The following is a 27,515-nucleotide window of genomic DNA, read 5'->3' as shown; positions in this document are numbered from 1 at the left end:
ACAAGAACTACATTAAAATAAAGAATGCATATTCAAGGTAATATTAAATCTATTTTATGATGGTAGAATAATAGACAAATATTCAATTTACATCAAATCCATCTTATGTCATTCATTTCATTTCAACTTATTTTTACATCCAATTACAGTTCAAGCACGCTGTCCTGGGCACATACCTCAGCTATCTGGGCTGTCTGTCCAGGACAGTGTGTTAGTTGTTAGTTGGTTAGTGGTTAGTGAGAGAGAAGAGGGTGTAGTGGCCTTATACCTACCTGCTGAACCCTTAAGAACTTGCTCTGGGGTGGAGCCGGTACCAAGCTGCGAACCAAGTACCTACCAGCCTGTAGTTTGATGGATTAACCACTGCGCCACTGAGGCCAGTTTTATGTCATTGGTAGTTGTCACCATTTCGCAAATGTTAACACAACAAGAGCCAGACTTTGTGAATGCCAAGTTAAACTATAAATCAACGTCACCTATCGTTTAATTCCCACATGCAAGAAACACTTTGAATGGACATGTTTGTCTTTCACCTTCGGTACGGTATACTTAGTAAATTAAATATTTCTGCCTTTCAATATTATTAAAATGTGTCTGCTGTCATTTGAATTAGACTATAGCAATTTCACTAAATTTGAAAATTAATCCCCTACCACTCTTCTGACTAAATCTACGACAGGCTTTCTGCTGAAAAATAATATTACATTACAAAAATAAAACCATAAGTGTCGCTACCTGGTGATTATATGGGCTTAAAATCATTTGAAATTGGATACTGCTTTTAATGTACTTTGACAAATTTTAAACAGCCGTTTTCTTACTATAATCTTTCTAAAAATTATAAAAAAAGTATCTTTTAATTTCTAAGATTTTAGAATATATACTTTTACCTTCCTACCCTCTGGCAAAAACTCTGCATGGGACTGATTTATCACTTTCTTGGATGTTTTAAATGGAAATGTTTTATTTAACAATGCACTTAACACATTTTATTTATGGTTATATGGCATCGGACTTATAGTTAAGGACCACACAGATATTGGGAGAGAAAACCCATCTGTTGCCACTTCATGGACTACTTTTTTTCGATTAGCAGTTAGGGATCTTTTACATGCACCATGGCTGGTCTATCAAAGGCTATCCTATCTGTGGGATCACAGATAGGATAGCCTTTGATATACCAGCCATGGTGCACTGGCTGGAACGAGAAATAGCCCAATGAGCCCACTGACAGGGATCGATCCTAGACTGACCATGCATCAAGCTAGCGCTTTACCACTGGGCTACATCCCGCCCCTGTTTTAAACGTGACAAGACTGTAGATACTGGGCTCACATCCCAGTAAAGACTTCAATAAAGAATAAACAGGTAAACTCGTATAAACCACATAATATTCACCATTGTCACCACAACTGATACGAAAGTTTGTACATGTAGTACATGCTATCCTGAGTGTGTGTGTATGTGTGTGGGGGAAACTGCATGTAAATTATCCATTAACTGCTAGTTAGTTAGTTTATTAGTGTAGCTCCAACCCAAAGTGAATATACAGGTAAACTCATTAGCCAGGTGTAAACCACATATATTTACGAATGTTATCACCACGACTGATCAATATTAAAGTTTGTACATGAAGTATGTACTCTCGTGTCTCTGGCAAACTGCATGTAAATTATACATTAACTGCTAGTTAGTTAGTTTATTAGTGCAGCTTCAACCCAAAGTGAATCTACAGGTAAACTCATTAGCCAGGTGTTAACCAATGTTGTCACCACAACTGATATTAAAGTTTGTACATAGATAGAAAGAAATGTTTTATTTAACGACGCACTCTACACATTTTATTTACGGTTATATGGCGTCAGACATATGGTCAAGGACCACACAGATTTGGAGAGGAAACCCGCTGTCGCCACATAGGCTACTCTTTTACGACAGGCAGCAAGGGATCTTTTATTTGCGCTTCCCACAGGCAGGATAGCACAAACCATGGCCTTTGTTGAACCAGTTATGGATCACTGGTCGGTGCAAGTGGTTTACACCTACCAATTGAGCCTTACGGAGCACTCACTCAGGGTTTGGAGTCGGTATCTGAATTAAAAATCCCATGCCTCGACTGGGATCCGAACCCAGTACCTACCAGCCTGTAGACCAGCCACGATGCCACCGAGGCCGGTCGTACATAGATAGTGGGTACATAGATACTAATTGGTGGCAGCTGGTCGGTGTGAACCTATAGGACAGAATGCTAGGAACTTAATTGGATGTAAGCTTGGACTGAGACATTGTTTCTTAATTTTCTTTTTTTCTTCACCCCACCCCTCCCAGAACTACAGTATAATGTTAAGTTGTTGCTTTCTTTTCTTTTTTTCTTCACCCCCACCCCTCCCAGAACTACAGTATAATGTTAAGTTGTTTCTTTATTTTCTTTTTTCTTCACCCCCCCCCCCCCCCCCGAACTACAGTATAATGTTAAGTTGCTGCTAAATATTAAAAAAGCAATTACAGTGAAACTCCTCTAAACCGGACACTCTCAAGACAAAGTAAAAAGTCCAGTATTAAGAGGTATCTGGTTTAGAGAGGTTCTCTCCTGCATAAATATTTTAAAAAGGACCATAAAAAAGTCAGAGGGAATTCCGGTTTACAGAAGGTCCGGTTTTGAGAGGTTTCACTGTATTTCCTTTATACCAGTCTTTAATCTATCTCTTGTGGAGAACTGGTAATGTCTGTAGCAAATTAAATTGTAACATCATTACCACCACCACCACTACCACTACCACCATCATCATCAACATAAGTGCATTGATACTTGAAATACGTTTTAGTCAAGTGAAACTTATTTTTCCTTTTTCCTTCCCTTTTATTAATTTTTTTTTTGTACATGAAAAAAAAATCCTTTCTAAACTGCAATATAATTGGTTCATTTGGGGATTCAAATTGAAACAGAAATGAAATTATATTTTCTGTGAAATTTGCAGGCTAGACAAACAGAATTCACATAAATATATACTTTCAATATTTCACACCCAGTTTGTTCTGGCTGCCAAATCAGTTTAGCTATAAAGGTCCAAGTGGTTATTGAGAAGACTATTTCTGTGTATATTTACCAAATTAAATGCACCAGACAACTTGGTCCCAGCACAAATCCCACCAGAACCTTTTGGTATTAAAGAATTGCAGTGTTCCAGCCAGGTTTGTGATAATATTTTATATTTTGGTTACATACCGTAATAAAAAAAATAAATAATAATAAAATAAAATTCATTCTACATCACAGATCTGAAACCTTTCCCAGTCTCACCTCAAAAAAATTGAGAAATATTTGTTTAACGACACCTAAGCACATTGTATACTACAGCTGTTTGGTGTCTAAATTGGTTATTTCTACACTGTGTAAAGTGAAAGGAAGAAAGAAGAAATCTGCATCCAACACACAGGCTAGTCCTTCCATAAGCAAAATGAGATTTTTGATATGCACTTCCACATACACAGGACAGAACATACCAAAGCCTTTGATGTATCAGTTGTGGGGTACTGGTTGGAATGGGGGGGGGGGGGGGGGGGGAACAAGAGTCCATCGAGTATGATTGATTCTGCATCCCATTAAAACTCAAGGCTTTATATTGCACCAATGTCAAGGCAATAAACGTTGTGCTCAAAATTCTTATGCCCAAAATAAACATACTCAAATTAAGTACAAATAAGCTAACCTCGAACCATTTCATCTCAAAACCATGCAAGCCAAACCAAGATTTATGCATGTTGCCTAAGCTCTCGATAGAAGGGCTTACCCACAATTATAGGAAACACGTAACAGTCTGGAGTGCAATATATCGGTAGTTCTATGGCAGAACATTCATCTCTAGATTTACAACTATCACTTGCCTTGATAACTAGCTAAACGATGGGGGAAATATATGTTGTAAAAAAAAAAAAAAAAAAAAAAAAAAAAAAAAAAAAAAAAAAAAAAAAAAAAAACAGTACCTGATGAAGGAAATGAAGGAAATTTTTATTTCATGATGCACTCAACACATTTTATTTAAGTAACTGATGAATGCAAAATGTTCTTTTTACCCATTTGCTATGACTAAAAACTCAGATATCTAACATTGAGCAACACAAGACCATTTAGTATGAACTACTTGAAGCTTCGTTTGTTGATCATGATACTGTGATTTGCAATGCAAGATAGCTTTAAAAAAAAGTTCAATTTGCATGGGTCACAGAAAATTCAAGAAAGTTTTATAGTATTATAAAATCTGAATATGCCAGAAGATTCCAATAATCATTTTTAAAACAAGGTAAAAAAAAAATTTTTATTTAAAATGCGAACAGTAGAGAAATAGGTATTACAACAATATTATTAATATATATGTATATATGTCATTGTCTGTTTCAAAAACCTCTTTTATCATATTAGGTTTTTTTTGCATATATTTTATAAACAATATGCATTCAAATGTGATCCTAAAATAAAATAAATCTGCACTAAACTCAATATCCAATTACAGTGAAACTCTGCTATTGCGACCATTTGCAGAACTTTTTCAAATTGGTCTTAATAGTGGGGTGGTCCTAACACCAAATTACCAATATTCAGAATGATGATTATTTGGTAAATATTGATTATGTCTTTTACATCTCACCCTCCTTCCCGGTTGTCATCAACAATGTCTCAAGTGATCAGATCAAAAGGTGATGACAGATATTGGCATTTGCACTGAACTGCAGAATAATCTAGTGTCAAGCCAACTTCAGTTATGTGTGAGCTTGGGCCCATTATGTTTCTTAAATTATTTATTATACAACAAAGATTAACATCAATCTAGACAAATGACACCTTCCTGATATTTTATGGCATTCATTGCCCCAAATACAAATGCAATGTGACTGATTGCAACTAAGCACGGCATCTGCTGACAGTTTTTGTGAAAAATAAAATACTAGAATCATGTATGGTAAGGCATTCGCTTTCATACAAACATTTAACTCTGTGTAACTGCTACTGTTCAACATTCTTATATCTGCAACCTGTATATTAGCCATGCTGTGAAACGAATAATTTGTTGTTTACTAGTATGAAAGTAATACCTTTGTTTTTTCCAGGTAAATAAAACATAAGACTATTTCATTACTTTTTTTTAGCAACACCTGTAATTAACTTAACACCATGGTGACAATGATGAAGCAAGACTTTACCATGTTGTTTATTCTTTACAGCTTGTGTGACACGACAGGCAAATGCTGTGGTTGCATTTGTATAGTCTAAATGTACCAAAAACAACCAATAAAAAAAAAAGAAGAAAAATTGTTTTAACAACACCACCAGAGCACACTAATTTATTAATCATCGGCTATTGATAATTTTGACATACAGTCTTAGAGAGTAAAACCCGCTACATTTTTCTATTAGTAGCAAAGGATCTTTTATATGCACCATCCTACAGACAGGATAGCACATACCACAGCCTTTGATATACCAGTCGTGGTGCACTGGCTAACCGGCCTCGGTGGCATCGTGGCAGGCCATCGGTCTACAGGCTGGTAGGTACTGGGTTCGGATCCCAGTCGAGGCATGGGATTTTTAATCCAGATACCGACTCCAAACCCTGAGTGAGTGCTCCGCAAGGCTCAATGGGTAGGTGTAAACCACTTGCACCGACCAGTGATCCATAACTGGTTCAACAAAGGCCATGGTTTGTGCTATCCTGCCTGTGGGAAGCGCAAATAAAAGATCCCTTGCTGCCTGTCTAAAAAAGAGTAGCCTATGTGGCGACAGCAGGTTTCCTCTTCAAAACAGTGTCAAAATGACCATATGTTTGACGTCCAATAGCCGATGATAAGATAAAAAAATCAATGTGCTCTAGTGGCGTCGTTAAATAAAACAAACTTTACTTTACTTTGGTGCACTGGCTGGAACGAGAAATAGCCCAATGTGCCCACCGATGGTGATCAATCCCAAACCGACCGCACATCAAGCGAGCATTTTACCACTGTACTATAACCCACTCCCGAAAACAACCATTGAGTCAGACTTTACTCGTCGTAATCAGTAGAATAGCGGGGTGGTCTTAATACTGGATTATGTTTTACTAGAAAATAATGTTTAAATATTCTGGTCTTTAAAATATTGGTCTTTGTAGCTGGGTGGTCTTTAAAACAGGGTGGTCATTAAGTAAGGTTTCACTGTTAATTATTTATATTCAATTTCTGATTAAGTGGTGTTTTTGCAGCAGGCCAGGCCAATCACATGACATACAAAGTATGAATGATGAAATATTCCGGTGTTTAAAATATTGGTCTTTGTAGCTGGGTGGTTTTAGAATCAGGGTAGTCATTAGGTGGGGTTAATTATTTATATTCTATTTCTGATTAAGTGGGTTTTTTGTGGTGGGCCAATCATACGACATACAAAGTATGTTTTGCAAGTTACCGTATTACATAGTTAAGCAAGTCATTTTTGTATGGCGGTTTTGTTGTTAACATATGTACAACAGTACTTGGTGATATGCCAAATGAGAATTACATCTTACAAATGACTAGTTCCGTTTTGGTTAACGAGAAGGAAATCCTGATGGAAATCACATATTGACAAGATGTCTGAGTAAAAATACCATAACTATGGAAACGGATATCAATCATGTTGATTCAGTTGTTGCAAGATTCCCTGTATTGCCGTGCACAAACACAACATAGCATAAAGTATCCACAGAGAAAGATAGAATGTTTTCTCTCAAAATAAGTAAAGCACTCAATAATAAAAAAGTAATATATAGAGCTTATTACCAGAGTGTTTTTCGGTATCATCAATATCATATATTAGGAATAAAAATTGTATTATGGGACCCTCTGGCTCGCATAATACATTATTTTTATTCCTAATATATGATATTGACGATACCAAAATACACGAGGGTAACAATCTCTTTATCATATAAGCTCAAGCTTAATACAACGTGTTTTTGTAAACTGTACACGCAACTTTAATTCCAGTCCGCCATTACTAGATATTCAAATGACGTAAGAATATGTGGTGCGGTGTATTTTTGAATGGAAATGACGTCTAACTCAAATGACGTCATTTTGGATGTCCTTACATCAAAATAAAGTTATGCCTAACGTTTGGCTTACATGTCAATAAACCTAGTGCCGAGACCTCAACTAATTTACATCTAATTTGCAAAGTTATCAAATTCTTAAAGTATGTGATCTGAAAAATATCACATACTTTGATTGCACTGAAAATGTAAGATATTATATGATAAACAGAGGATTCGTCATGAGTGTTTTCTAATATGGAAAATATCAACCGAGTCTATGTTAATTGGTATTTGTCAAAGCTCTGCCAAGACAGATACCGATTAAGTAGACGAGGTTGATATTTTACATATACTAATGGAAAGAAATAAAGGATCACACAGATAGCAACAAGAAATAATGAATGCTTCAAAAATAAATTCATATTGTCAGAAATTGACTGGGGACATATAGGTAGCACCACATTCAACACTACAGACATTCAATTTCACATTACAACTTGGTATGAAATAAAAGCCATTACTACGCTAGTTGTGAATTAAATTTGGTCTACAATTCCATGTGTTCTCTTATTTCTTTCCATCAGTATATTAAAAAACACGAGTTATAAATTCTATTTATCCTATACCACTTCTAAAATAATATTTTCATTAAAAAAAATTGTAAATTACAGTACTAAAGTCGCCTCCATCGGTAATATGACATCATCACGATCAGCACAAATTACTTTGATGTCACACACTTTAACTAAATCTTATGAAAACATTACACTCAGATATACAGGTCTTGATGGCTTGAAAACAAATTACCCATTCACAGCAACACTTTATTACTGAGAGACCTTGCAAATTTGCATACCTTATTAACCTGGTTAATATGTACACTAAATTATCACATGGGTTTATGACATGGATAGCATGGGTTAAGTTATAGAATAAATATATATATATATATATATATATGAAATGTTTTCTTTGTTGTCATTAATAAATTATTAATTGCTTTAATTTTTTTTTAAATGCACATTTACTTCCTGAAAACAGCCAAATATTTATAAATGTCTTTTTTTTTTTTCATAAATCATAATACAGTATACATGTTGGTGGCTAAACATTAAAACACCATTTCCAAATATATTTTAAAACTAAACACTGTTTGCAAATATATTTTTAAACTAAACATCCTTTTCAAATATATTTTTGAACTAAACCACATTTTCAAAATATATTTTTTAACCATTAATACTTGTTACGCAGAACATTTTATTATCAAAGCAAATTTTTATAACAACAAATGACTTTCTAAATCAAGACACAACTTTGGCTCATGAGTAATGGTTTGCAAATGACCGTTTACCAACACAAATCTTTCCCATCTCTTCTTCCCATGGGCAATGACTTGAGAAAAATTGGTTGCCTTGTATTTACCATGATGTTAAGAGCAATCTGTAGTCAATTAAAAATCAATATGGTGGCCATTACAGGTACAAAAGGAAGCTCAGGCAGAAACGAGTGTAACATATTATGGAGATGCTTCCTCAAGTATTTGTAGAAGGATTAACATAGCAAACTTGCAGAAACATCCAAAGAAACGGGAAAATATAACCTTTTAACGAAACATCAAAGGCATGACTGACACAACACTAATCTCTTGGCAGAGATACTTAGGAATATGGGTGTAACACAAGTCTGCAAAAAGTTATTAAAAAAATAAATATATATATACACACATGTATATATATTTGTGGTTCAAAGCCAATGCCAGCATAAAAGGATGTTAGTTTGCTTTCAGTTCAGACCTGGATGCATGTAACTTGTAAGTATATGCAAACTTTGTCTTCTTTGTGCAGTTATTTTCTAGAATTGCAGCCAATAAGACATCACCCAGATGTGTAAGTGTTACATTGGAGTGTATATCTCATACATGTGTTATTATTTAACCCTCATGATTTATATCATTAGGAACAGAAATAGCTGGAGAAAGTGAATACATCTAGGAGGCTGTTACCACTCGCTATGAATGCCATGTAACAGAATCAGGTTAAAGGAAGGAAACGACACACTCAACACATTTTATTTACGGTTATATGTCGTCAGACATATGGTTAAGGACCACACAGATATTGAAGGAGGAAACCCACTGTCGCCACTTCATGGGCTACTCTTTTTAATTAGCAGCAAGGGATCTTTTATATGCACCATCCCATAGACAGGATAGCATATACCACGGCCTTTGATGTACCAGTCATGGTGCACTGGCTGGAGTGAGAAATAGCCCAGTGGGCCCACCGATGGGAATCGATCCTAGATCTATTGAGCATCAGGCGAGCGCTGTACCACTGAGCTACATGATTTCATTTCAACTTATTTTCGTGTTTATGTCCAAATAAGGTTCAAGCACACTGTTCTGGGCACACACATCAGCTGTTTGGGCTGTCTGTCCAGGACAGTTGGTTAGTTGTTAGTTGTTTGTGGTTAGTGAGAGAGATATTGGTGTAGTGGTCTTACACCTTCCCACTGAGTAGTTAAAACTTGCTGTGGGTGGCAGCCAGTATCGGGCTGAAAACCCTGTACCTACCAGCCTAATGTCCGATGGCTTAACGACGGCACTACCGAGGTTGGTCTACACGAACATGGCTTTAACAGACTCAAGCCTATTTCAAAAAGATGATATTTCCTCATTGTGCATTCTCACTATTACTTTAAGCCGCAAGACAAAATTAACTCTGTTTGTTATGTTCTTCAGTGTCTCCAACATGTGCTCAAACAGCTCTGGTTTCTGTGGAGTGCCTATTAGTTTAGCCAAATCAATCTGGAGATTCTGTCAATCTCCAAGCACCTACTTAACTAAATTGATCATGCTATTTCCTGGACCGCTGGCTTTAAGCTTGTAAACACACAATACCCCGATCCACAATCTGACTGACATATCCTTGTCACGATATAAGACGGAAAAGAAAAGAAGAAAAAAAAGAAAAAGCAAAATTGATTCTAATTTCTCCTACAGCTTTTTTTACAATTGTATTTGTTCTCAAACTGCAGACATAGGCGAGATATAGCCCAGTGGTACAGCGCTCGCTTAATGCGTGGTTGGTTTGGGATCGATCCCTGTCGGTGGGCCCATTGGCCTATGTCTCACTCCAGCCAGTGCACCACGACTGGTACATCAAAGGTTGTGGTATGTGCTAGTCTGTCTATGGGATGGTGCATGTAAAAGATCCCTTGCTGCTAATCGAAAAGAGTAGCCCATGAAGTGGCGACAGCGGGTTTTCTCCCTCAATATGTGTGTGGTCCTTAACCATATGTCTGACGCCATATAACTGTAACTAAAATGTGTTGACTGTGTAGTTAAAATAAAAACATTTCCTTCAAACTGCAGACACTGAATGCAACTTATTAACCTGGATAAGCAGAAGCAAGGTGGTCTTCTTAGTGTGTTCAACACTTTCACTAAAGAAGATAATTACATGGACCAACACAAAGCAATGTTAATTTACTGTAACCCAACTACTAGCATTGGTGGCAGTTAAGTCTAACCTTTTTTTTTTTAAAACAACCCCAAACACCTCAAAATTCTTAACGTTTTCCAACTTAAGGCTTAAGAATTGTCAACAGGCAAGGCTTATACTATGGCTAGCCTATGGTTTCAAACCTATAGTCCTTCCCACAGAATTTACTATAAGTTATTTATTTTTGAGCCAAGTGTTTTCTAAATTGCACACAAAAATAAGATATTTTTTAATTGTTTCCAAAACACTTTTCTAAATTTTTCTTTAGTCAAACCAAACTGAAATTATTTAATAAAAATCCATGTTTGTAGGATGATGGAACAGACTATAGTACAGTAACATAATCAACCAGGAACCCATAGTTATATTTCTTCCATTCAGTAATTACTCGGTACCCCAAAATTACCACACCAGTGAAGCAGTAATTAATTTGGTAACTTTACTATACTCCTAAAAATATAAAGCAATCTATGATCGACATGGTATGTTTTTTAATTGCAGTTACAATCAGATAGTTGTCCATTCTTGTTCAAGGAAGGAAGGAAATGTTTTATTTAATGATGCACTCAACACATTTTATTTACAGTTATATGATTTTATTTTTCTATATTTAACGACACACTCAACACATTTTATTTACGGTTATATGACATCGAACATATGGTTAAGGACCACACAGATATTGAGAGAGGAAACCCGCTGTCGCCACTTCATGGGCTACTCTTTTTGATTAGCAGCAAGGGATCTTTTACATGCACTATCCCACAGACAGGATTGCACATACCACAGCTTTTGATATACCAGTCGTGGTGCACTGGCTGGAGCGAGAAATAGCTGTTCAATTTATGGTACTGACATATTGGGATGTTATTGCACAGGCACATGTTTATATTATTACTAATACATATTGTTAAAATCACTTGACATACAGTTGAAAAGATGATTTATGAAAAACAAAATGTTGTTTAATTTTTTGTGGGAAGTATAATTTAAAACCAAGAACATTGAAATCCATAAAACTGGCTGGAAATCTTCTATATCCAGCCACCCATGCTTATCTAGACTGAATTAGACTTTCTGGTAGGCATGCACACTGTAGGTGCTGGGTCTATAATCGCATAATCATGCCAACATACTGAAAGTGTTGTTGCTACCTATGTTTATCAGTTACACTATTTGGCTAGTGCATGCAGCACCACAAGTGTCAATGCATTATCACCAAGAGTTCCAACACCTGTAAGATGTATGTAACTTCAATTTGTTCAAGTGACATCTAAACATATGGTCAATAGTGATTTCCCTAGAAATTTGGCAAGGCATGGTAGACCAAACACTTTTGGGGCATTTTCGGGGCACTTGTTTTTCATTAAAAATACACAAAAATTAATTGCAATAAACATTAATGTAATTTATGTGCTTGCTTTAATAAATGAATGGCAAAAGATATAAAAGGCATATTTTATTAATTAATAATACATTTTTGGGTGTTTTATAAAGGCAATTTTTGAATTAATTACTGAAAAAGGCTTGTTTAATCTCAGGGCAGCATGGTGCTGATTAAGGCAAGATGGTGCTAGATTATTGATATTGAGATCGAGATCATGGCTACCATACTATTAACAAACTGTACAGACATTCAATAGCCCTGGCCCTCACCTGGTCACACCCCAGTTCGAGATATGATTGGCATTTCTCAACAATCTAAATTTGATTTAAATCTTTCCTCTGAGGTCTGGGGCAACCATTATTCCTAACCTCCTTTGGCCTAAATTTCATTAAGCTTTTTGATAACCTGTTACTTCTGCCTTTCAGTGACCAAAAAAAAAAGAAGAAGAAAGAAATGTTTTATTTAACGACGCACTCAACACATTTTATTTACGGTTATATGGCGTCAGACATATGGTTAAGGACCACACAGATTTTGAGAGGAAACCCGCTGTCACCACTACATGGGCTACTCTTCCGATTAGCAGCAAGGGATCTTTTATTTGCGCTTCCCACAGGCAGGATAGCACAAACCATGGCCTTTGTTGAACCAGTTATGGATCACTGGTCGGTGCAAGTGGTTTACACCTACCCATTGAGCCTTGCGGAGCACTCACTCAGGGTTTGGAGTCGGCATCTGGATTAAAAATCCCATGTCTCGACTGGGATCCGAACCCAGTACCTACCAGCCTGTAGACCGATGGCCTGCCACGACGCCACCGAGGCCGGTTTCAGTGACCAATGCCAGCAGCATCATGGACTATAACTACTATGACCACCGTGATATCGAGATCACGGCTACCATACTATTAACAAACTGTACAGACATTCAATAGCTAAACTATAACCTGTTACTTCTGCCTTTCAGTGACCAACGCAAGCGGCATCATGGACTATGACTACCATGACCACCATGAGATCGAGATCACAGCTACCATACTATTAACAAACTCTACAGACATTCAATAGCTAAACTATAACCTGTTACTTCTGCCTTTCAGTGACTAACGTGAGCGGCATTGTGGACTATGACTACCAATGAGATCGAGATCACGGCTACCATACTATTAACAACCTGTATAGACATTCAGTAGCTAAACTATAACCTGTTACTTCTGCCTTTCAGTGACCAACGTGAGCGGCATCATGGACTATGACCACCGTAGGATCGAGATCACGGCTACCATACTATTAACAAAGTGTGCAGACATTCAATAGCTAAACTATAACCTGTTACTTCGGCCTTTCAGTGACCAACGTGAGCGGCAACATGGACCATGACTACCATGACCACCGTGAGATTGAGATCACAGCTACCATACTATTAACAAACTCTACAGACATTCAATAGCTGAACTATAACCTGTTACTTCTGCCTTTCAGTGACCAACGCGAGCGGCATTATGGACTATGACCACCATGAGATCGAGAACACAGCTACCATACTATTAACAACCTGTATAGACATTCAATAGCTGAACTATAACCTGTTACTTCTGCCTTTCAGTGACCAACGCAAGCGGCATCATGGACTATGACCACTGTGAGATCGAGAACACAGCTACCATATTATTAACAACCTGTATAGACATTCAATAGCTGAACTATAACCTGTTACTTCTGCCTTTCAGTGACCAACGCAAGCGGCATCATGGACTACGACTACTTTGGTCCCGAGTGTAACGGTGGGCTGTACGACGAGCATGAGCTGGAGATCACGACTGCGATCCAGACGTACGTGTACCCGTTCATCCTACTGCTGGGCACGGTAGGCAACGTGGCGTCACTGTGGCCGCTGTACCAGCTGAGCGTGGACGTATGGTCGACGTGTCTCTACCTCGTGGTGCTCTGCACCGTCGACCTGCTCGTGCTGTATGTCAAGTGTGGCAACACCTGGTTCGAGCGGGTCACTGGTAACAACCTCAACCTCAAGCTGGTCATTATGTCCGAAGCCGTCTGTAAGGTGTACCTCTTCGCGTTCCAGTTCATCGTGCACTTCGGTGCGTGGGTCGTGGTGGCAGCCGCCATCGAGACGCTGGTGTTGGCGCGCTTCCCACACCTTGCCTACCGGATGTGCACGACAGAGCGCGCCAAGGCCGTGATGCTGTTTGTCACCGTGCTCCTCGTCTGCCTCAACATGCACTACTTCTGGACGTACGGCCTGCTGCGCTACGCCATCAGCCCCACCGAGGTCTTCTATGTCTGCACGTACATCGAGGACTTCTCAGAGTTCTTCCGCGACCAGATCTGGCCCTTCCTGAACCTGTCCGTGGGAGACATCGTGCCCATGTTGGTCGTGGCTGTGTGCTTCTTCTGCTCAATCACTACATACTTTAGGAGCAAGAAGGCGTTCTCCGTCACGAAACCCATGCTGGAGAAGTACTTCCTCGACTTAAAGACACTGCAGGAGCTCAAAGTGACAATGACCGTGATCTGCCTTAACTTCATAATAATCGCCACCTTGAACATACTCCTGCAGATTGTCGAGTACTTAATAAACAACCAAGTCATTAAAATCCCATGCTTGATGCAGTGGAAGGTCGATGGAGTCATGACACTAATCCGCACTGTGTGGGAGACCTATTTCTTCCTTTTCCTGGCAGCGAAGTGTCTGATCTACCTCTGTACGTGCACACGGTTCAGAAAGGAGCTGTGGCAAAGCACTAAAAATATACTGATGTTCAAGTCGTGTCGCAGGAGAGACAAGGTTGTGAACACAAACACGAACAACAGTGATACGTGTACGGGTTCTCCGTCGAAACCGATCACGTCGGTTTCTAACATAAGTGGTACACAAGACAAACACAACGAGGAAAGCAAATCAACTGATGTCTGACCATCGATGTGAAAACGAAAACCGTGACAAAATCATGTGACCTTCCACAGGGCTAGCTCTGGCACTCGCCATATTCGCCAGTTGCCAATTTGGCAAAATAATTTTAAGTAATAATTGATATTTTGTTACAAAATAACTGGATTTCTGCAATTTTTGAAGTTTAATAGGTAATTTGACAGATTAATTTCATGTAATAATTGATAAAAGTTTTGTTACAAAATAACTGTGTTTCTGCAATTATTGAAGTTTAATAGATAATTTGACGAAATAATTTCATGTGATAATTGATATTTTGTTAGAAAATAACTGGATTTCTGTAATTTTTTAAGTTTAATAAGTCATTTGACAAAATAATTTCATGTAATAATTGATAAAATTTTGTTACAAAATAACTGTTTCTGCAATTATTGAAGTTTAATAGATAATTTGACGAAATAATTTCATGTGATAATTGATATTTTGTTAGAAAATAACTGGATTTCTGTAATTTTTTAAGTTTAATAAGTCATTTGACGAAATAATTTCATGTGAAAATTGTTATTTTGTTATAAAACAACTGGTTTCTGTAATTTTTTAAGTTTAATTGATAATTTGACGAAATAATTTCATGTAATAATTTATATTTTGACGACCCAGAGCTAGCCCTGCTTCTACAATTAATTGTAAAGTATCACAATTACAGAGATGAAAATGGCCTTGTGTTTACGGTTGTCGACAGTGCAAATGAAAGGAAGATAAGAGATCAGAACGATCGAAAACTGTTAAAATGGCCTTGTGTTTACGGTCGTCGACAGTGCAAATGAAAGGAAGATAAGAGATCAGAACGATCGAAAACTGTTAAAATGGCCTTGTGTTTACGGTCGTCGACAGTGCAAATGAAAGGAAGATAAGAGATCAGAACGATCGAAAACTGTTAAAATGGCCTTGTGTTTACGGTCGTCGACAGTGCAAATGAAAGGAAGATAAGAGATCAGAACGATCGGAAACTGTTAAAATTGTCTTGTGTTTACGGTGGTCGACAGTGCAAATGAAAGGAAGATAAGAGATCAGAACGATCGGAAACTGTTAAAATTGCCTTGTGTTTACAGTGGTCGACAGTGCAAATGAAAGGAAGATAAGAGATCAGAACGATCGAAAACTGTTAAAATGGCCTTGTGTTTACGGCCGTCGACAGTGCAAATGAAAGGAAGATAAGAGATCAGAACGATCGAAAACTGTTAAAATGGCCTTGTGTTTACGGTCGTCGACAGTGCTACGTAATTTTCAAGAGTGGTCTTAGCATTACAAACAATACTGAATAAAAAACCCAACATGAATATTAATTTAGTTTCCTTATTTAAATTATTCATTTTGAATCCCGTTAGTTTTTGTGTCTGTTACAACATCAATGTCTCATCGACATTTTAGACTAATTTTTACAGTGTATTCATTGAATTCATTTTTATCATAAAAAATACATACATATTAAATATATGAATATCTTTTGTCATTCGGTATCCAAAAAACATAAAATAGCACATCTAAAAATCTTGGCATTGACTAATCACCACATCACTGTACTAATATTAAACTTTATGATTGTTATAGATGAAGGAAGGAAGGAAAATTCTGTTAAGGTGCCCATATCCCCTGAAGGTTCAGGCAGGTTGTTATAGCTGAACCTACACACTACTGAACCTGATCAACCACACAATAAAACAACAGGTAAATGTACTGGAGCAGGTGGTTATCATTACGTGCTCGGGATTATGTCCAAAAATATCCCTGATGCGATAATAATAACCAAAACATGTCAAGATTATCAAATGCCAGGGCTAGTATGTGTTCTTAGCAGGTTAAAGATAGTCTGTTATCTATAGACACATGTCGATAAAAACATTTTCCCAGATAATTTTTTATTTTATATTCAGATATAAATTTTAAAGGAGTTTTGCCTTTTAAAAAATGCTGAGTTATTAATTTATAAACAACATTAAAAAAACTCGTTAATAATTTAAAAAAGAAAGAAAAAAAGTTAAAGCAAATTTACATTCTTAATGGTTGCAATAAGAACAACAATTAACTGATGGCTAAATAAAATATCTGTTGTAAATCTAGCTGGAGTCCACAAAATATAGCGAACAAATATATATATATATATATATATATATATATATATACTCACATTTCATCATTTTGTTTATTATTTGTTGTCACAATGTTTATTTTCAGCGTGTGTGGAACTACTCTCCTTGTTGTAAATTTCTCAACTGGAATTATTTAAAAATCGAAAGGCCTGCAAAATATACCATTTTAGGATATGAGAGATCCAAAAATCCTTCATACTTATTTTAATAATAATAAAAATGTGCTTAATCAGTTGTTAAGGAAATTTCAGTGCCTGAGAACTCATTTTCAATATAATATTCAGCACACTGCACACAAAACAAAACTCAGCACCTAGTACTAGTTAAAACCTGCTGCACAGTGTATTCACAAACAGATTTACAGTATTTTCAAATATACCATTCAATACGTCTTTGAATGCATTACTTACTACTTATTTACATGTATGAGTATTAATAGGTGACAATTATAGGGAAGGAAGGAAGGATATGTTTTATTTAACAACGCACTCAATACATTGTATTTACGGTTATATGGCATTGGACATATGGTTAAGGACCACATAGATATTGAGATAGGAAAATCTGCTGTCGCCACTTCATGGACTACTCTTTTCAATTAGTAGCAAGGGATCTTTTATATGCCCCATTCCAGACAGGATAGCACATAACACAGCCTTTGATATACCAGTCGTGGTGCTCTGGCTGGAACGAGAAATAGCCCAATGGGCCTACCGACGGGGATCGATCGCAGACTGACCACGCATCAAGTGAGCGCTGTACCACTGAGCTACGTCCTGGCCCCAAGTGTAACTGATATCATCCACCTATGATACACATGTAGCTATGTCGTCGTGCCAAACTGCCAAATAAGAACTGATGATGAGTTTGGCAAATATATATTCATTTTTAAAAATTGAGCAATTTGATACTACTGCTTCCTACTTTAAAAGCTACATTCAATGACTCGACAGTTATGCATTTCATTTTGCATTGAAAATCTCCTGTCATTTATATACCAACAAATGAAGCATCAATTAAATCCACTGTCTGATTTCACTCTGAAAGTCACAAGTTTTCTTTTATTTAAGCACATTTACAAAATTGCTAAAACAATTTCTCTTAGTATATTTCAAAACACAGCTGTTTAAAGTTAATTCCAGAATTAACATACTGTATTTAGCTGCATTTTGAAACATTAGACAAAACGAAGAGGTCACACATTTTCATCTCTAATTGCTCACAACAGGGCTGAATTTACAAAACCTGTTTATGTCTTACATGTTTAACTACATACATTTACAATGCTTAAACACCTGCGGTCAAGAAAAACAGGCTCCGTAAATTTGGCCCTACATGTTTTTGTTCAGCTTAGACCATGTACATAGCTAAATGATATGCATTGTGTTTTGACCTTTGTAATGTATGTAATTAATATGAACAGAAGCTTGGATGGGTGACCTTTGTAATGTATGTAATTAATACGAACAGAAGCTTGGATGGGTGACCTTTGTAATGTATGTAATTAATACGAACAGAAGCTTGGATGGGTGACCTTTGTAATGTATGTAATTAATATGAACAGAAGCTTGGATGGGTGTATCACAACAGTCAAAGAAGAAGAAGAAATGATGGTTATACAATAAAGTATGCAAACTGTTTGTTTCAACAGGTGTGTGTTGTTTCTGTAGACATCATAGTTCACATTAATCATAGTTTTATCACCTATGTTTCTAGACTTCGATAATCAGCATCATTCCCCACCATTTCTCAAAAGCTATGTCGTTTTTTTATTTCCAATATTGGAGTAAACAATTCCCAATCAATGTAAATAATTCTCATTTTTTATTATATAAAAGCATATAAAACAATACATAAGACTAGATATTAATTTGAATGAATACAAGTATATGTATAGTATTAGTCTTTTCAATTCTAACAAGATGTTTTTTAAATGAAAATGAAAATTCCCAAAATTCTGTAAAGCAAAGCCAAATTTTAGAAATAAAACCCTGTTAATAAAACGTTTTAAGACCAGACATTTAGTAAAGTGAAAGTCCAGACTTTAGTAAAGAGAAAGTCCCAACTTTTATCTAGTGAAAGTCTCAAGCCCAGACATTAACATTATATAGGTACATGTTAAAGTGAAAGTGCAGACTGTTAGCTTTGTGAAAGCCTGAGTCTGGACATTTAACATTTTATAAGTACATTATCACAGCCTATGCTAATAACACTTTTAGCAAAGTTTCCAGACATCTAAGATATCCAATTTTTTTAGGATTAGATTTTATTAAAGTTTTGAGTCTAGACCTACAGTGTTTTATAAAACATGGGACCTGGTCGGAAATGTGGATTTAACAGTCCCCAAAAGTGAACTCCTTGTCAAGAGTTTATTATACCAGAGCTAACTACAAGGCACTGATCAACATAAAGTTTTATTTTTGTTTAACGACACATTGATTTACTAATTATCAGCTATTGGATGTCAAACATTTGGTCATTTTGAGGTAGTCTTAGAGATGAAACTAGCTACATTTTTCTATAAATAGCAAGGGATTTTTTATATGCACCATCCCACAAACAGGATAGCACATACCATGGCCTTTGATATACCAGTCGTGGTGCACTGCCTGAAACGAGAAATACCCCAATGGGCCCACCAATGGGGATTGATCCCAAATTGACAGTGCATCACGTGATCGCATTACCATTGGTATTCAGACATGAAAATAACATTACACACAAAAATAAACTCATAAAACTGTGCAGGGTTTTGAAAAGTATGTGGTTACTGTAAGGTTTTCATCAAAGCACAAGGTCAGGAGCAGTGTTTGAGTATTGTAGCACTAAAACTGGAATTTTGGAAAAATAAGGGACTGAATTTGTAACGTCTGTTTTCGACGTACACATATGTAACTACAGGTATTTAAAATACTTAAACAGAAGGAAAAAAAACCCACCATCTCATAGACAGGATACCACAGCCTTTGTTACACCAGTTGTGGAGCACTGGCTGGAACGAGAAATAGTCCAATGGGACCACCGATGGGAATTGATCCTAAACTGACTGCGCATCAAGCGAGCACTTTACCACTGGGCTACGTCCCCCCCCCCCCCCCCGCCATATCACATGGATACATAGGTGAATGAAGACATTCAAAGTGTTTACTTAACAACAACATTACAATCGAAACCAAAATTTCCATGCTGAATCCTGCCAGGCCTCTTTTAATCAGATGAAGAAATAAAAAAACATCAGTTTTTCTGCCAGAAAAAAACTTTTGTGTATAGCGTTATGGAACTGAATGCAAACACAGTCAATAATGGGTATAGGAGGCCTCCCCTAGAAAGAAAATGGTTTATTAAGTTTATGGTTAGGGTTAAGAAAATCATTCAGTAATGATAAGAGTAATTAATTTTGTCAAAAGGTTAACTTAAAAAACCCCATGGCAAACATTTTTGGGTATGGCGCCATACCCGTTTTACCCTCTGGCAGAAACCCTGATTATCAGTCTGGGGTTTTTTCATTTGCAAAATGTTTTACCACTCTTATTTTCCAGAGGTCCAAAAAGAAAATTGACTCTTATCAAACCCCAATAGACAGGTACTACACTACATGATATAACATTCAGTTCTAGATGCAGAAATCAACACTTTTTTTACTATAATTATGGCAGGTGGACCATACTGCATAATCTAACAGTCAAATCAGTTCTGATTCCAACAAAATAAAATAAATAAAAGGGGAACTTCTTTTCAATGGAAATATTTGTCACTTTATTGGCTGAAATAGTGCAATGATCCCTCAAGGGTTTCTGGTTCCAGACACACGACATGTAAAGAAAAGGGGCACTTTTTCCATCGCTTACAGGCCGGTCATTGGTTGAAATAGTACAATGATCCCTCAAGGGTTTCTGGTTCCAGACACACGACATGTAAAGAAAAGGGGCACTTTTTCCATCGCTTAAGGCCGGTCATTGGTTGAAATAGTGCAATGATCTCTCATGGGTACCTGCTTCCAGAAACATGACATGTACCTCTTTTTATCTTTTTTGCATGTCCGATTCAGAAATGTTCTTGTAAATGTTTTTTTTAAATCATAGCTGTTTGATGTATGAAAAGAAGAGCAATTTTGAAGAAGAAAAAAAATCTTCCATGACTGTTTTCTCTGGCCCCAATTTTTGGGCACCAAGATGATTCAAAATCCTCTACTAATGTCTGTGAATGTAACAAGAGGCATTCAACAATTATGTAACTCACAGGAGCGTCGGATATAATTAAAAGTTGGTACAGCTATGAAAGCAATGCATATGATGAGATCTATGCCAGCACCATAGGAAGAGAAAAAAAACATTCCTGCCCTAAAAGGTTACCACTTCCGACAACCCTGACTCAATGTATTAAAAAGAAGTCAGATTTTGCATTACATAATTGTTGAACATCCCCAAATATAGTAAGTGTATTCTGTGAAATAAAGAAAGACTCACATTCGTCTCTGAAGCGTGGTTCCGAGTTGGGTCCGACCCGCGCCATGGTTCGGATGAGCTCCACGTGTATTGAGTGCTGATCTCGGTACAGCGGGTCGTCAAAAAACGTCTGAAGCTGCATGTACACCCGATCCAAAACCTGCACAACAAACAATACACAAATACATTATATTGCTATATTGCACATTAATTTTGTTTACAGCAATAAAGACCTGTCTGGGTCATCAATAAATGTCTGCAGCTGCATGTACACCCGATCCAAAACCTGCACAACAAACAACACACAAATTACTTTTATTTATACTCTTCAAAAAAAGTAGGGGATTGTAGGAAATAACAGCCAATTAGAGAAGTATCAAGAGGTATCACCGTCTAGGAATAGATGCATAATAATAATGAAGGAATTGGGAGAGATGACAACCAACAGTTCATGTTGGCAGCAGATTGTATGGCTGCAAATAACCTTAAAACAAAATAAGGATGATAAGTGAATATTAACGTTCATCAAACATTTGTTTATTTGATGTGGCATGCTATGTATCAATCTCGTCCACTCGTCTTGCAGCACCTGGCCAAGTTCAGCACAAGAAGTTGGCGGCCGTTGACATTGCCGTATACATCTCCCGATCATGTCCCAGACATGCTCTATGGGGGAAAAGTCAGGGCTCATTGCTGGTAATGTTTTGCTGCTGACGGTAGTCATTTATGATATGTGCATGGTGGGCTCGAGCATAGTCATCTTGAAACACAAATTGTCAACCAGCATGGTGAGCAAATGGGACAACAATCAGTGCCAGTATGTTGTCCCGGTAGTACTGACCAGTGACTCTCCCTTGAACAATATGGAGTGGTGTTCTGTCAGTCATAGTGATGCCACCCCACTTCATAACTGAACCACCACCAAATCTGTCATATGGCCTGAGGCTGACGTTTCCTTGGCATTCATTTCGACGTTGCCAAACACAACCACGCCTATTCAAGAAGTCCAGAATGAATCTGAACTCGTCAGAAAACATTACACGAGACTATCGACGAATCCCCCAGTTTCTACGCTGTTTACACCATTGGCGCCTATTTACCATGTGGCAATTCGTTAATGGTGGCATAACAAGTGGTCGCCAAACATGCAGATAAGCTACATGTAGATGATTTCTAATCATCTGACCAATCACTCGGACCCCAGTAGCCTGGTGTAACTGTGCAGCAATTTGAGTTACTGTTTGAGCTTGATTTCGTAGAACCTGGGTTCTGATGAATTGATCCTGGACTTGTGTGGTTGACCTGGGACACCCTGAACGGGGTCGATCATCAACATTTTGTGTGTGCTGGTATACAAACAATGTATAACATCCAAAGAACAAAGGTTAATTGACCATGAGATTCAGCAAAACTAACAGTAGTAATCACTAAACCAGATTTATCGACCGCTCTGTGAAGTGTCAAAATCGCAAATGACTCCCTACCCACGTGTACGTGACTACTACGTGTTGCATGCGCACATTTTCAGCTGTGTTTGGGTGTTAGGTTGTGCAGCTACGAACGTTGTTTTCTAGTCAGTAATTTTTGAAAGCTGATCACTGTTCCAATCATTGGTAATATCATTTGCATTTTAAATTCCCCTATCTTTTTTTTTAAGAGTATCAGTGTTCTAGCTAACCGCCCTGCAGTGTTTGTTTCCGCACCGCCCCTGATTATCGCCGCCCTAATTCATTGTCAAACAAAAATACAAAATCTTGCTTTCCTTTCAAAGCGTGTACAGTGTTGTTACGAGTCTGAATTCCCAACAAAAAAACGTTTGACAATACACTGTTTGGCCACAGTTGTGAAAGCCGATAGAAGTAACGTAGCATGTTTTTTTTCTTTCTATTGTTAGTCGATATGACTGCAGACAAGCGGACAGGCAGTCTTACAAAGCTTGAATGTGAAGTAATCCTCACACCGTCATGCACATAATCACATACCACCTAGCAAACACCTAGTTGAAAGTAGACCATCATGATAAACTTCGACAGAACATCCTAATACGGAATTTATTTTGATAAGTAAATTTTTGAAAGTAATTTTTGCATTTGCAAATACACAGACCAAGATACATATAGTTTTAACTGATGTCAGCAGTCCTTATCAATGATACAATGATTGCATCTTTATAAACTAGCAACACTGGTTATTTGGTCTATGTAGGCATAACTGTGTTTTGTTAAAAGCATGTCTGCAAAAGCTATTTAATGAAATCTATCTAGACCTTGACATGCAATAATAGTCATTTTTAAATGCAGTGAGCAACTTGTTAGAAATATATCCTTATGTCATTTTTTAATTTGTTTGTTCTTTTATTTCTTTATTTCTTTTTATTTATTTCTAATCATTCTCTTTTTTTTTTCATTTCTTGATTTCTTTTAATTTTTTAATTTATTTATTTTAAATCACATTTGGGCATGATATTAAATGGTATAAATACTATATATAATAGAAAAAAGAATAGGATTTTTTTAGGTGATCCAAACTTTTGTAAAACATTTTAATAGTTAAAGTTTGATTTTATTTAACGACACCAATAGAGTATATTGATTTATTAATAATCGGCTATTGGATGTCAAACATTTGGTAATTTTGAAATTTAGTCTTAGAGAAAAACCCACTACTTTTTTCCTTTAGTAGCAAGGGGTCGTTTATATACACCATCCCACAGAAAGGATAGCACATACCACGGCACATACCAGTCGTGTTGCACTGGCTGGAACAAAATTTTTAAATAGTGTCTACATTTAGTACATTAGTACAATAATATTGCATATGGCGATGAATGTACTGTTTCATCAAACATCCAAATTTAAGAATAATAAATTTGGGTTTAGAAACTGACTGTCCCCCTCCCTCCAAAAATGTTTTGTAAATTAAAATCAGCATAGATATTTCTACATATATGATATTTATGAATGTAAAAAATTCGATCATATCCAGCACTTGCCTCAAAAATAATATTTTCGCGTTAAAAATGCCCTACAATTAAATTAGCGCCCTGCCCCATCAAAATCCTAGCTAGAACACTGAGTATGTAACAATAAAGACCTATCTGGACTATTTTACATTACTAAAAAAAAACATTATTCAAATAACAACGTTTTCTGAGGAGAATATCTTTTCTAAAATGTCTTGCCCAACATAAATTGGTAAAACAAAAGGTAGGACGTTTGTTTCCTAATTCATAAAGTAAAATGGATGATTAATGTAGTTTCTTTTTAAAAGAAAAAAAATGGATTGACATTTAATTTAAGTAATGTAAAACAAACTAAAAAAGTAACACATATCATTATGTCTTATTCTTAACTTTGTCTTGGCAATAAAAAAAATACATTTTGCTTTCCAACTAATCACTCAAATTCATGCAGCATGTTTCAGAAATGTAAAAAAAAAAAAATCTTTTGAATTATTACCAACATTACAATGTCCAAAAATGCATAGTATATAAATCCAATTCAGATTTACTTACTCAGACTGATCATGCAAAATTAGCATGGCAAAATTCAGAAATAAATGGATTTCTTATTGGATTCCATGGAAAATCAAATTTCTGGTGATTGCCTTATGAAATCAGTTCTATCCTACAAATGGTATAATAGGGAATGTTGCAAGTTGAAAATGTCTGTGCATATATACATATTTTAGTGAGCGTTTAATAATTGGCTTCAGCAGGATGCATTTCAGATATATCAGATTTGTCCGTGTTGAGCTAATGAATACTGCAGACAAGTTCTCTTGCCCAACGTCGCCAAAGTCAACACACCATATACCACATATTCAGTGCATTCATATTTTGCGCACTACAGTCAGAAATACTAACAAAACCGGAAACAGATTTTATCTTGTTAAACCTACATTTCTGTCTGTTCAGCAGAGCCTCGCGGAATTTCCCATTTTTACCTTCACGGGATAAAGCATATATCCGACTTCATTAACTAGTTATTCTCTATATAAGAGGCCATATGTAGCTCAGTGGTATGACGGTTTGTAGAATCAATTACCCTTATTGAAAACATACAAGTTTTTTCACTGTCCTAACCAGTGCCCCACCGATGGTACATCAACGGTTGTGGCATATGTTAAGTGCACATAAAAATATCCAGGACGGGACGTACCCAGTGGTAAAGCACTCGTTTGATGCACGGTCAGTTTAGGATCGATCCCCATCAGTGCGCCCATTGCACTATTTCTCATTCCAGCCAGTGTACCACGACTGGTAAATTAAATGCCATGGTATGTGCTATCCTGTCTGTGAGATGGTGCATATAAAAAAAACCTTGCTACTAATGGAAAAATGTAGTGGGTTTCCTCTCTAAGACTATAGCAGCGGGATGTAGCCCAGTGGTAAAGCGCCCGCTTGATGCGCAGTCAGTTTGGGATTGATCCCTGTCGGTGGGTCCATTGGGCTATTTCTTGTTCCAGCAAGTGCAGCACAACTGGTATATCAGAGGCCAATATATCAAAGGAAATATTTGGAAATATTTTATTTAACGAAGCACTCAACACATTTTATTTACAGTTATATGGTGTTAGACATATGGTTAAGGACCACACAGATATTGAAGGAGGAAACCAGCTGTCGCCACTTCATGGGCTACTCTTTTCGATTGGCAGCAAGGGATCTTTTATACACACCATCCCAGAGACAGGATAGCACATACCACGGCCTTTGATGTACCAGTCCATATATCAAAGGCTGATGATTAATAAATCAATGTGCTCTAGTGGGTTTTTTTTAAAGAAAACAAACTTTAACTTTATAAAATATCCGTTGTCTATGTGGCTGCATTGGGTTTCCTTTCTCACTCTCTAGACCATGTTAAAACAACCATGCATGTTAGATACCAAATAAACAGTTTAAAATGGGCCAAGGTATCATTGGACAAATATTCTTTTCCAGTGAGTATTTACTGGCATCCATAGTAACAAGAGCACATACCTCTCGAATGGTGATCTGTTCAATGATGGCTCCCAAGGACGGAATGGTCGACAAACGGACAGAACTATAAAAACAAAGAAAATCATCAAGTACCTCAAATAAAAAATTAAATATATATATATATATATATATATAAACATATTTTTAACACATTGCTAATGAGGAAATTGAATGGAGTCTCTACTGCAACTAATAAGGGAGGTAAATATGTTTTATTTAGTCTATATAAATTCAATGCTGAAATGTTACAGGAATAATAGCACTGCTGTGTTAGGCAAATCCAGTTTTTAAAACATGTAAAAGCTTGGGGAATAATACTCACTTTGAAGGTATCCTAATAATAAAAGATAATATATCTTTTTTTATAATAATCATAAATAACAATGATAAATGAATACAACAAATTACGAGGAAAAGATTAACAGTCAGGTACTGGAGGGTAAAGAAAATGTGTGAAACAGACAAACTTAAGGACTACAGCACTACAAAGCTGTTGTGCAAGTCTCACATTTCTGGGTCATTGGCGAGGGTCACCAACGCTGGTACAACTCGAGTTGAGATGAGGTTGTCACCAAGATGCTTGATCATCAGCTGGAATGAACAAAATATGATCATCACAAACAGAACAATCGAGGGAATACAAACCCTGCAATTAAGAAAATATCCACGGTAATGTAATGAACAAAATATCAGTATATGATCATCACAAACAGAACAATCGAGGGAATACAAACCCTGCAATTAAGAAAATATCCACGGTAATGTAATGAACAAAATATCAGAATATGATCATCGCAAACAGAACAATCGAGGGAATACAAACCCTGCAATTAAGAAAATATCCACGGTAATGTAATGAACAAAATATCAGAATATGATCATCGCAAACAGAACAATCGAGGGAATACAAACCCTGCAATTAAGAAAATATCCACGGTAATGTAATGAACAAAATATCAGAATATGATCATCGCAAACAGAACAATCGAGGGAATACAAACCCTGCAATTAAGAAAATATCCACGGTAATGTAATGAACAAAATATCAGAATATGATCATCGCAAACAGAACATTCGAGGGAATGCAAACCCT

The 27,515-nt window shown here is 36.6% G+C and overlaps 2 protein-coding genes across 2 annotated transcripts in view; one reads left to right on the top strand and one right to left on the bottom strand.

The window, feature by feature from the left end:
- LOC121389147 (RAB11-binding protein RELCH homolog) overlaps positions 1 to 27,515 on the bottom strand; it is a 163,676-nt gene that overhangs the window by 90,659 nt on the left and 45,502 nt on the right. The window contains exons 22-24 of the mRNA XM_041520757.1: positions 26,931 to 27,013; positions 26,423 to 26,486; positions 21,460 to 21,598 (exon numbers count right to left, since the gene is read on the bottom strand). Of these exons, the coding sequence (XP_041376691.1) occupies positions 21,460 to 21,598; positions 26,423 to 26,486; positions 26,931 to 27,013 (286 nt within the window). The remainder of the gene's footprint in view (positions 1 to 21,459; positions 21,599 to 26,422; positions 26,487 to 26,930; positions 27,014 to 27,515) is intronic.
- On the top strand, positions 12,679 to 15,020 carry LOC121388278. Its single transcript, XM_041519558.1, has one exon. The coding sequence runs from the start codon at positions 13,683 to 13,685 to the stop codon at positions 14,865 to 14,867; it is 1,185 nt and encodes a 394-aa protein (XP_041375492.1). The 5' UTR covers positions 12,679 to 13,682; the 3' UTR covers positions 14,868 to 15,020.

This window comes from Gigantopelta aegis, chromosome 14 (assembly GCF_016097555.1).
Source record: "Gigantopelta aegis isolate Gae_Host chromosome 14, Gae_host_genome, whole genome shotgun sequence".
NCBI lineage: Eukaryota > Metazoa > Mollusca > Gastropoda > Neomphalida > Peltospiridae > Gigantopelta > Gigantopelta aegis.
The sequence above is the reverse complement of the archived record's forward strand: the minus strand, read 5'-3'. Positions and strand labels throughout refer to the sequence as shown.